Genomic DNA, 13,297 nt, shown 5'->3' on the forward strand with positions numbered 1-13,297 from the left:
ACCTGTTGCTTAAGTTTTGCACATCAGTATGTGTGTGTATATATATATTGTTTGTTTATAGATACAGTCTTAAATTATTGATAGACTTTTTTTAATTTATGTATATAGTTATGAAATTGTTTTTCAGATAATTTTTTTTTGTATAGGTATTTATTGCTGAAGTTTTATTATTGCTGAATTAATAGTTTTTAAAAAATTTTGTATATCATTTAATAATTCCCACACTTTGCTAATTAATAAATTTCTATTAAATTCACTTAGTAGCTAAATTAACTATCACATTATATTATAAACTAATAAATATATTTTCATTTAATGTAATTTGTTTTATTTTAAATTTTAATATATGGTTATTTTGTTTCTATTCAAAGATATGAACAAGATACGGAAATATCACTCAATGAAGATAACACTTCAGTTTTCACTTTCCCTGGTATGTATTCTTATTGTGGTATCCCCCCCCCTACATTATAAAAGTAAATTGTGTGATGCACAAAATCCTCTTAAATTATTGCTGTATTACCATCTATGGGTTTTTTTCCCCTCCTAAAGCTGGCACTTCTTTTTCAAAATTCCTATTTAAAAGAAAAATATTTTATTATTAACATGATTTTAATGTATCTGAAAAAGCTAGTTATTAAATCTTATGCTTACATTCACATTAAGCATAAGATTTAATAATATATCTATATATAACTATAATCCATATACCTATATTATTTTAGATTGCATTTTATCAAAAATCTTTTAAAAAAATAAAAATTAAGAAAATTTATCTACTGTGAGATATTTTCGTTCTTTAATTTTTAAATGTTTAAATTATTTTGTGCATTTAAGTGATGTTATTGTTACAAAGTTGAATACTTCATAGTAAAATTATTCTGTAGATTTACTTATTAAATGGAAAAGTTTCACTTATTGATTTAGATTTAGTAAGTATACTCTTAAAACAGATTTCTGTTAGACTTTCTTTCCCCTTTCTTTTCATCTTAGATATCCTAAAAACATATGAAGATTATTTACAAAATCATGAGCCAGTTGTAAAGTTGCCTTTTATTTTAAAACATGTAAGTATAAATTTGGGTTCAAAGTAAGATTTAAGAAAGTAAGTATAAGATTTACTTATGAATTTATAACATTTTTATCCTTTTTAACTGTTTTTATTCGACTGTTGTCCAGTATTCTGTTCTTTCCTATTATGTATTTTGAAACTGTATTTGCTGATAAAATTTATAAGATAAAAGGGCTTCTTATGAGATTTAAATTTATTTAGATGATTGATTTAACAAATCATGCCCCTCATCATTTGAAAGGGGTTGTGGAAGTGAATGTGATGCATGAAATAGCTAAGACATACTCTTGGGCCTAGTTTGGCACTGCTGAAAAAACAAGAGACGTTCACTCAGTTTAAATTGCTGATAGATCTGTGAGCGGGCTTGTAAAGTGAAGTAACAACAACAACGATATGTTTGATTAGTAAAAAGTTATAAAAAATGAAAGAATATTATAGAATGAAATATAGTTATATCAGCTATTCAGAACATTAATTTATTTAAGAAATTCCTACTTTCTTGTTACCTTATACACTGTTGTTCAAGAAAATTAAAGAATTTATAAAATGGAGTTAAATTACACATTTTTATTACAATAAATTCAGTTGTGTTATTTGAATTTATGGAAGTAAAACTATTAGTGATTGAAGTGATTTATATGATGATACTGAAATTTTTATTGTTTATTGGGAATATAGATGATTATACACAATATTATATTGACTAATAAAGCATCTGAACGGTTATATGTGGAAAATCATTTAATGTTGATTTAATGTATGTTGAAGGTTCATCAGATGTTTATATATATGATAATATATTATCAACATTCGTTTAAATCTTGCATGTCCCTACATGATTTTTTAAAAAAATTTCATGGAATTGAGAAAAAAAAATGAAGCTAAGAAAAAATAATTTTTTAACAGCTACAAAATTATATGAAAAAACTAAAATCAATAACCATTTTCTGTATGCAACTAATAATTCCATTTTTTAACTTCGATGAAATTGTTCTTTTTTACAAAAATTAATTGACTTAGAAGATTAGCTTGTTTGCTTAGTTTATTGATTAAAAAAAAACTGTTAAACCTTTAATATGCATTTTTTTTAAAAAAATTGATTTCGTTATTTGATATAACTTAAAAATATGAATTTGAATTGAACCAGTCTACTGCAAATTACTACAGAAATGCATATAAATTTAAAAATATATATACTACAAAACAAAAATAGAAAAGAAAATCCTGTTTGAGAGTTAAATTTTGTTGATACTGCGACTTGCACATGCCTAATCACTAATTACAAAAATCAGATGTAATATTATTAACTTAGCTGCCATTTAATCCACATTCATTTTCTTTATCTGCTAATATTTCTCCTGTCAGAAAGTCTTAAAAAACAGTTAAAAATATTTCTCAAATCAAACTAGACCTTAATCTCTGATTAGTTTATGCAGAAGATATTTTGAAAATCAAGATTTATCTCATTTTGAAACTCCTCTGTATGATGGAGAATACAAATAAAATATATGAATGCGAAATTTTTACTGTCACATGTTCTTACCATTGCCTTTCAAAATAAATGAAATAGCATTTTTTATTTGATATTTATATATATCTGTAGTGATTGGATTTTGAAGTGTTAGGAAATAAATGTTCATAGATGGTGCTAGACAACTAGCGCGAGTGTAATTAAAAGAGTGATGTCATTCGAATGTTCGCTCTTGGAGAAGAGGAAGTTACTGAGCAGAGTAACTCGAACGAATCTGCAATAAATTTGTTGTTTAGTTTTCTATTTGTCTATTTATTCAAAGCACTTACGAACTAGCCACGACAATATCTTTGTTTGTAAAATTGATTGACAAATAAGTTATGAAAAGTTAATATTTTATCATTTCATGTGTAAAACCTTTTGTTTCTTTAGGTTGATAATGTTGAAGAAACATTTCAAGACTTATACAGTATTGTCATTACTACTCAATCATCTCCTCCCACTAAAGAAATACCTGGTATAGTATTTTAAAAAATATTTGTATCAAATTATAAATAATAAAATAATTATTATTATAATTATTAAAATTTTGATAATAAAATAATTATTTACAAAATGTTAATAATAAAATAATTATTAAAATTTTGTAAAATTTTAATAATTATTTATTTGGATTTTTTTTTTTTTTTTTTTTTTTTTTTTTTTTTTTTGCTATTTGTGTCTGAAGTATTTTAATATTTCTCATTAAAAATAATTATAGATGTGAAATTCTTAAATACTTTTCAAAATCTTCATTAAAAGTATATCGAAAATTTCAATTGCCTTTAATGACTAAATTTTGTTTTATGAAGATGTAAATATTTACATTTTAATTTAGCCATGAATCATAATATTCTCTGATCTAAGAAATAATTTTTAAAAAAAATGAAAAAAAGATTTTGCTTGTTGTTGTTCTTATTAATATTTTTGTAACAATTATGTTAACGTTCTTATTTTGTGATATTTTGTTCCTAATTGAATGTATCTCTTAAAAAATTATAAAATTGAAATGTATTTATAGAATCTTATCAATTTTTTTAAAATATTTCTATGCGTAAGTATTACAGTGACAAAATATTTTTCAGTTAGCCATATACCATAATTACAATAGGCCTTTTAAAAAAATCTCACTTGTAAATTTCTTTGAAAAAAACTTGTAACTTTGTAGTGAAAAAAAAAAAAAAACTATTGCTGATATTGTACATAAAAATATTACAGCAAAATAAGTAATTGGAATAAATTTTTAATGGCAATTGGTATAATATAATAGAAACATGACGTTTTAAAATTGAACATTTTCAAACTAATTTTTTTTATGGGATTACAGCCCATTTGATCTAAAGAAATTTTGCTGTAAAATTGCAATTAGTCTCTATAAGTATATCCATTAGAGCTGTTAATATGTCATTGATTTACATAAGACTTTATTAATGGTATTAATTTGAAACAATACTTATTTTAATGTATATTTTAATGCATTTTGGATTACATTGTACCTAGCTATTTTACTTTGGAGCTAGAATTTTCATTCATTTTGGAAATAATAGGGCATTATTAATTATGCATAAATAATTATATTTTTGCATATTCCATATTTTCATTCACTATAAGTCCAAGCATATACCAATAAGATGTATATATTAAATTCTAATGTATTTAACTCCTAAAATTAGTGTTCAGGTGCAATAAATTTCTTATTTTTTTATTATTATTACTTTTTTAGTTATTGAACTGCCGGTGCTTAAGAAAGCAATTTTACCTGGAAACAAAGGTATTATTTTTTTTCAATCAGTACTTGCCTTTTCATATTAATTTTATTCTCAAAATAGACATTTTTTTTAACTAATTATATTTCTAGAAACTGTTGTCTTCCTGTCAATTGTGCCTGTAGAGCCTTATCCTCTCACTCTACATTTTGAGTAAGTTCTTTTCATTTGAGAAAGTTAAAATAATAATTCTGTTATTTTATCTATTACATTTTGAGTAAGTTGAAATAATAATTCTATTGTTTCTATGTTGTGGAATGTACATTTTATCATACAGTCTATTAATACTTGTGAACATGAACTTAATTTTATACTTTTATTCTATTTAATTCAGTGTTCCATCATTTTAAAGCATTATTTATCTTTACTTTATAGTAATCTATTTTTCTGCCTTTAAAAAATTTCTATCATATACTGCAAGAGGCATTTGTAAAAATTTGGCCACTATCTGAAGCTTAATACAGGATGAGGAATGACACGAATTTGATAATGTATGATTTAGATTACCGTGAAGACTTATCATCATTATTTATTTCATAATATTTATCATTTTTTTCTTTAGTCTGGTCACAAAAATACATATTAAACCATTTGTTAGTCATTTCCTATAATTATTACAAAGATGTGAAAACTTATTATCATGTAATGAAACATTACCTTGATTGAAGAGGATTAAAATCATTCTGTGCTACACAAGACAGAAATTTGAATAGCTTGAATCGATGCTCAAAATTTCTTATTGAGTGTAATAAAATGATGCTTAGATCAGCCCCAAGATTGGGATTTTTTCCTTTTTAAAAAAACAAAAATCATGGCCTGTGTTTTAAATATTCGTAATATTAAAATTTCTTTGCCTATTGTCAAGGAAAATTTGGGCTTTAAATTCCTTCTTGCTACATAAGAAAAGCAATTTTTCTCACTCTGCTAAGGAAACTAATAAAATATTTTTGTAACATCTTATGAAATTTATCAACAGATAAAGTTTTAGAAATGAGAAAATAAAGTTATAGATTGCAGATGACTAGAAATTCACTCAGATAATGAAATATGTAAATGTGTATTTAAATGGCAAGTCTCCATGCCTCAGTTAGACGGCTAATTTATATATTGATAATAAGCCATTGTGATCTGGGAGTTAGGTCTTGAATTCAGGAATGAAGAATTTCAGGTTCAAAACCCGATTTCATAAATCCAGTCTAGGGACACCATAAATTCAGTCTAAACACAAAAAAATCCTACAGAGTTTTACTAGCTGACAAACACTGATAAATGCAATTGAAGTTTAAAAATTTAATGCTTTCGTAATTCAAAAAATTAATTGACTATTGAAGAAAGTTTATTAAATAAATTAGGTTTAATTAAATAGGTTGATAGGTTTAATTAAATTTTCAGTAAAGTTAGGTATATAAAGTGAATGTCTTTTATGAAAGTTTTTTTGAAAAAGGAAATAGGCTGCAATAGATATTTACAATTTTTAGAAACACAGAATGCTACAAAAGCTTTTATTTTAAATGCTGTGATTGTATTCTTCCATTTTTTTGTATTTGTATTTATTTACTTAGGATTGTATTGAGATTTTAAAAATATTTGTAAGGGTGTTTGTAAGGAATTATAAATAAGCATAGCAGTATGTAAACTCATTCTTTCTTTTTTTAAATTTTTGTGGAAAGTTTACATTTGTTACTGCTTCTCTGATGTTTTTTTTTTTTTTCTTTCTTTTTTTGGTTTCATGTTTTATAAAAATTAGTAAAAAAAAAATTTTTGTTAGATTATTCAGCCATACTATATATTATGATGCACCATTCTCTCCTTTCAGTTTGAGCTAAAGAAAATGCACATACCCTATGCCATTAAAGCTCATTGTTTGTCAGGTAGCATACCAAATATATACTTATTAATAATTTCAGAATTTTTTGGGAGATTTTTTTTTCTCTTAAACTCTAGAAACTCAACTTATTAGAAGAGAAATAAACACTATCAATTTAAAGACTATTTAGTTTCTACTTTTTATCATTTTCTTTTAATACAATAAAGTTTAAAGAGATCTTTTGAGATGTACTGCAAGCATTATCTTTGAAACATTTTCAAGCAGAAATGGTTCCTATACCTTCATAGCATATTCCCTGATAAAGCTGTTTTCCGCTGACCCTACATGAAAATTATTCATTATGAATTGGGTAATGCCATGAGTTTCTCATGCCACTGACCCTACCCTGCATGAAAATTGTTCACCATTAATTGGGTAACCCATGAATGCCACAAGTTCTCAGATTTTTATTACCCAAGGAATAAGGGAATCAAGGCAAGGTGGAGAAATTACAATACACATAGAATATTCCTCATTCCATCTTTTGCGCAAAGTAACTGAGTCTTGTTTGAGTTATAATGAAAATTCCTATCTTGTATTTTGAATGCTTTTTTTTCAACTAAAATCAAAATTTGATACAAATTACAATTTTCATAAAAATATCATATACCAAATTTCATTTATCTAAGTAATTGCATTTTCAGTTGTTGCAATTACATACATTCTAATTGTTTTTAAATTTGATACATATTTACTTTTAGATATTAAAACAAATCAAATTTGATTCATCTAGCTCTTTATGTTTTGCAGTTATGTTCATTTTTACCCGAACAGATAGACAGATTAATTTCCTGTGGTTGGATTTCATCCAGAATTTAATAAAAATCTACAAATCGATGTAAAAGTCACATACCAAATCAACCATCTACCTTAAAGTGCTTTTTTTAATTATCCTATTCATATACAGACAAATTCCAAAAATGTATTCTTCTAATACAGAAAGGTTTGAAACATGGAGATTCTTCAAAATTTCGAGTTCATACTTTTTGACGATTACAATTATAAAGGTAATAGTACTCTTGTATACAAGTAAATAAAAAGTGCATGAGAATGAAATTAATTAATTTATTAATGAAATTAAATAATTAATTCACAATGTTTGATATTTGTCTGGTGGCAGAATCTGAACATTAAGGTTTTCGAAGATCATGTCTAGGCTGTTCGATAACATGCACTAGGCTGTTTTCACTAGCCTAGTGCATGTTAAATATGCTGGTTAAACTGTCAATGTGGAAGTTTTTTTGGTGAGTGCAGGCAATTCAGGTGCAATTATTTTTATTGAACCATGGTTCAAAATTAAGAATTCTAACCCAAAATAGTCTTGATGTTCTTTCCAAAATGAATTAACTATATTAAACAAAACTTAAAATTGCCTTTTGCTATGGTGTTCAATTATTTCATTTTAATGTGATTTCACATCTTTTTGATTAGAGCTGAATTCACTTGCAAGAATGGATGTAGCTATACATGCGATCTTCCATCAATTGACATAACATTTGAGGACTTATTCATGCCTCTTCTTGTACCTGAGTCTGTTCAAACTTCAGCAAGTTCTTGGAGAAGCAAATTATTTGATGTTTTGTGGGAACATTTTAAACAACAAATGAATTCCAGGTAATTATATTTATTTTTTTCCATTACTTTTTTAGTTTGCATTTAGTTTTAGAAAACTTAAAATGCAATATTTTGAAGCATTATTTCATGTATTTTTATACTCATTTTAAATAATAAGATATTTTATAAAAAAATTAAAGCATTCAATTAATAAATATGTTACTATGTGTAGAACAAAATCAGTTTAACAAAGATATATTTAATAAAACTATTCAGAGGAAACATAATAACATAACATAACATAACGTAACATAATAACATAACATTTAATAAAACAGTTCGAGTTGCTCAAGACTTCTTATGGCATATTCAGGCTCTTCAATTGCTGGTCTGTTTTCTGGACTTGTTCTCATATAAAGCATGTGTAGGACCAGCAGGAACATCAGATGCCATCGTTGTACGCTATACATGATTAGATTCATGCTGTCGAAGATTTTTGAGGCTATCTGTCTCAGTTAACATCAGATGTCTAATCTACTGAATGCCGGACTGTGCTGTGGCAGATAATGCAACAGAAGTGGTTCGACAGCTATTAAAGTTACACTGTATTTGATTAATTGGTTTGATCTTAAGATCAAATAAATCTTTCATCTGTATCATTATGTATATTAAATTTCATTTCAATTCGAGTTCCCTCCCTTCTTGATGTGCTATATCCAATGCACTAGTGTGTATGTTATTTTAAAATTATAAATTCCATTTCACCAACATCTACATGTGAATATATATGAATCATAATTTTTATAATATCAGTTTTAAAATCGTAAGAGATTTGTATATTAATTTCGATTTAAATTACTTTGATAAAACAGATGTTAATTATGTTTCATTTTTATTATTATTTAATAATATGCTTATTTTTAAATATTTATTTTTATTGGATATCATGAAAACTCTCATTTTATTTTTTAATCAGTCTATTAATTATTTTTTAATTAAAACATTTTAATGATATTATTTTTTGCTATTTCAGTGAGAAAAATAAAAATTACTGCCATTCATCCTTTTGCCTAAATATAGACAAGGACAATTTCCCTTCTGTTATAGAACAAAAATGGAAAAGCTTCATTGTGTCCAAGTCTACTGACTTAATTTACAGTATTGCTATATATTTACCTCCCAAGTATCATTTATTGTTAAAAATTTCTGTTGTAAATGATAAAGTGTTTGCTCATATAATGGTAGATAAATGTGCCATCCTTCCTTGGGTAACTTTATGCCTACAAAATATATAAAAATCTGTGATATGATCTGTGATTTGAAACTTTGTATTGTATTTTTAATTGTATGTATGATCAGATGTATTAAAGTTATAAAAATGTTAATAAAATATTTTTTTATAAATTACATGATCTCACTTTATTATGTAGTTATAAACTCTCCAGGAACTATTTTCTTGAAATTGAAATTTATAGCAATTGCTTATTAATTTCAAGTGCATGGATAAATTGGCTTATAAAAATCTGAAGTACGTTGTGGTGAAAGCTTATAAGCCAGTTAACAACTACGCTACCGAGCAATTGCTTTTGTATTATGGTCATGTTTCTGGACTGCAAACCATAAGGCCCCTGGTTCTATCCTCACTCATACCAATTCGCTACATTGGTGACCTCGGACAATGAACCTTCAACCTTCTTACAGCTGTTGTGGCGCTATCTACCCGCAACCAAAGTCGTCAAATTCACTTGACGCAGCGACAAAAAAAAAAAGGCCACAGCAACCCAAAGTCGTCAGACTCACTTGACGCAGCATCAGCAACCTCTCACCCACACACACTCGCCATAACGCTTGGCGCTACTCAAATGGGTACAGGCGCATTAGAATCAACAGCTAATACATCACCACTCAACAGCCATTTCGTTCGTCTCACCTTCGATTCACTGGAGGGAGAGTCTGTGGTGAAAGTTTATAAGCCAGTTAACAACTAAAGCTACCGAGCAATTGCTTTTGTATTGTGGTCATGTTACTGGACTGCGAACCATACGGTCCCAGGTTCTATCCTCGCTCATAACAATTCGCCATAACGTCAATGGTGACGAGTTATTAATTGTCACCTTTAACAACCAGCTAATTCGCTATGGATATTTATTGTCTTTTCTTTAAATTAAACAAAACTCATGCTCATTATTCCTTCAGTAGTGTTTTTAATTATAAAATTATGACAAACATTAAAGCCTTCTTACTTTAATAGACTTCCACCTATTCCATTTATTGTGTGCATAAACCTTCATAATGAAGTCCAGTCTCATCGTGTCATTAGAAACTTAAATGTCTTGGTGATCTATTTTAAATTGCATGTTATATTTTGTGATTATGTAGTTTTTCTTTCTAAGTCATCATGTATATACTGTCATGTCAAAAAATAATAAGCAAAATCTTTATTCCTTAGATTTTATTGATGGAAGAAAATTGAATTATTAAATATGTGTTATAACAATGAAAACGGTTTGAATTTCATTGCAATAACGGAATCTATTGTTGAAAATAATTTTTTTAAAATAATTAATTCCCAATTTTCCGCGATAGTATTTCGAAGAGTTATTGTGAAAAAAAAAAAAAGTCCAAATCTCGTTTAATATTTACTTAATCAATTTTTTAAAAAAAGTTGCTATAATGTGCACATTTTTTTTTTTTTTTTTGCCATTTAAGTTTATTTATATTTATACCGATAATCGGCCAAACTTGACCAGTGCTGTATATAAGACAGGCTGGTAATTCACATGCTTCATGCTTAATGGTCTGTCCATTACACATGCTTCACACAAACACTTTCCTTTATAAATTTTGATATCGTAGTACTCTGAAGTAGATACGCATTTTCTATTAGCTCACAGATAATGGTCCTTGGGAATATTGCATAGGGGCATGCTCGTAACATTAGGCACGAATTATAATGTTAATCTGCAAACAGAAGGTATTCTTTTCTTGCTTAAATAAGAAAGAGTTTAATAAACAAAAGTAATCGCAGAATCAATAGATCGTCAGATTCTTGTCAATCAATATATAGACAATTTCGACAAAGGAACACAAGAATCTCAGGCCTCAGTATCCCCGTTTGATTATCACTACATTTGAATGCGAATGAGTTTGTTTATTTTAATTTGCGATTTTGGGAATAGACTGTTTGTTGTCATAAAAAAAAGAGTTTAAATCTAAAAGAAAGAGTATTTAGATGTATAAGCAGTGTTTATATGATATTACCGGGACTCGTTATCCTAAGCTTTTTATTTATTTATATTTTTTTGATATATGGATATTATTAAGCATTTTAAAAAGAGCTGTAATTTGCCGAACCCAATTCTAGCTAATTCATGAAGCTACTGGAACTAACAATAGCTGGAGTTGAGAAATTTCAAGAATTTTTCAGCAAAAGAAGGAAAAAGGTAGATTTAATAGATTCCATAAAATAGAAAGTCGAAGAAATCTATGTGCGTGTTTGGGCCTTTAAAATGGAACTATCTGTGAGTAAAAGACGATTTGATGTCTGAATTCTTTATTAAATACTATATAAATGAATTTTTAAAATAAACCTTGAACAACAACAATAATCAATTTAATAAAAATATATTTCTAACACATTTTTAGCGCTCAATCGACAGTTGATATTAGGAAGGATGCATTTGTTGAAAGGTGGGAAAGCATGAAACGAAAAACGAGTCTTGAAAAAAAAATATTAAGGTTGTATTAAATAAGTTTGTGTCCATTTTTCTCATGGTTCGTTATTGATATATCTTCAGCTTTGTGTTATGTAGTAACAGCTATGTGTTATGTATGTTATGTGTTGTGCAGGTAGTTTGCCGGAACATAATAAGATCCTGCAAACTTTGATTCACACCTTGACTTATCAAAGTAGTATCGCCTGATATCAAGCAATTCTTATATCACACTAGCTATACATCAGAACCAGCTTAAAAGAAGATTTTTAAAATCATTTTCGATTTTATAGTTTTTATTTCTCTCTTTCACACTCTGTTAACATACTATTTTAACAGTGCGTGGCCGAAAAGTATACTTTTGGAATTTTAACTTCGATTTATTTCATATCGAGAGGCATAATTTGCACAAGAAACAAATGATAATAAAAGATGCATCAGTCTGAATCGGACACAAGAGCAAAAAACACAGAGATTTTTCCTTTCAGTGATTTTTACTATGAGATTTTGATAGGGGTTTCTTTGACACGTGTAATCTTAGGAAAGGGAATCGTAGATATCTTTAAAAGAATGTTGTAAGCATTATAAGTTTTTATCCTTCATTCGAAACGTAAGAAAATACTGAAGCCTTCAGTTATTTTGAGCGCGTGTTAAAAATAATCAAATAAAAAAAGTGGAAATTGGATCAGGAAATAAGAGAACAGTTTAGAATGAAATTAACATGGGCAAATTTAAGATAAAAATCTGAAAATGAATTAAGATTTAATTTCTATAATTAGATTTTAAAATATCATCACATATATATATATATATATATATATATATATATATATATATATATATATATATATATATATATATAAGAATTTGTTTATGTGAATACAAAATTATGGCGAATATGCTTATCATCATTTGGCAACAGCTCATACGCTCGAATTGTTAACATACTTGCTTCGACGGAAATGTTATGATTTTTTATGCAGTTGGACAATATGAAAAACTAATTTAAATCGAGCAGTTTTGATTATAAATCGATAGTGTTTAAATGAGAAGTTATGGCAAATTAAAATGTTAAAGAATCATTCATAGGAAGATGTAGTTGGAATAGCCGAAATAGAGGAGTTAAACATTTTTGAATAAGGAGTAAAGATTTTGAAATACAGGAGCATCCAACAATTAAGTTTGCTACTTTAACATTTTAAAGCACAGCTAGACAATCAGAATGCTCTATCATTATTGCTTAAGTATAATTTAAAATAATATGATAAAAATACTGTGGTAACTTTTTGTGTTAAGTTATAGTTTATCAAAGTTGATTGATGCGACATTAATCTTATTAATATTCATTGTATTTGGCGATCATTTCACTGTTATTAATAATGTGACAATTAGTTTTAAGAAATTCATTTTATCAAAAAAGTGAAAAAGAAACAAATTCAATTTTGATTTTTACTAAGGGATCATTCTGACCCCTCTGAGAAAATTTTTCGTTAATTTTCTTTAAGAAAATTATTGCTGTATTGTATAAGAATATTTTAATTAATTCTTACTTACATTTGTAAGACATAACATCGAAAATATTATCTTTTGCTGTTTTTAGTTTTGGAGGAATGCATATAGTATACCTACTTTTACCGAAGAGGCATTTTGACCATTCGAATATTGTTGAGAATACTTACATTTATATTTAAATATGTAACGGCTTGATAAGGACGCACATAGATATAGGTATAAGTATAGAAATAAGTATGAGTTAGTAAAATGTGTGTATATAAGAAGCAAGAAGACGAAGCCGAATGTCAATCAGATAGAAGC

At 27.0% G+C, this 13,297-nt stretch overlaps 1 protein-coding gene across 1 annotated transcript in view; it reads left to right on the forward strand.

Annotated features, from left to right (window-relative positions):
* The window catches only part of LOC129969316 (AP-5 complex subunit beta-1-like), a 45,667-nt gene extending 36,491 nt beyond the window's left edge, over window positions 1-9,176 (forward strand). Inside the window, exons 18-24 of the mRNA XM_056083834.1 lie at window positions 372-433; window positions 994-1,067; window positions 2,976-3,060; window positions 4,306-4,353; window positions 4,441-4,501; window positions 7,647-7,829; window positions 8,803-9,176. Coding sequence (XP_055939809.1) covers window positions 372-433; window positions 994-1,067; window positions 2,976-3,060; window positions 4,306-4,353; window positions 4,441-4,501; window positions 7,647-7,829; window positions 8,803-9,064 — 775 coding nt within the window. The 3' untranslated portion in view covers window positions 9,065-9,176. The remainder of the gene's footprint in view (window positions 1-371; window positions 434-993; window positions 1,068-2,975; window positions 3,061-4,305; window positions 4,354-4,440; window positions 4,502-7,646; window positions 7,830-8,802) is intronic.
* Window positions 9,177-13,297: the final 4,121 nt, after the last annotated feature.

This window comes from Argiope bruennichi, chromosome 5 (genome assembly GCF_947563725.1).
Source record: "Argiope bruennichi chromosome 5, qqArgBrue1.1, whole genome shotgun sequence".
Taxonomy (NCBI): domain Eukaryota; kingdom Metazoa; phylum Arthropoda; class Arachnida; order Araneae; family Araneidae; genus Argiope; species Argiope bruennichi.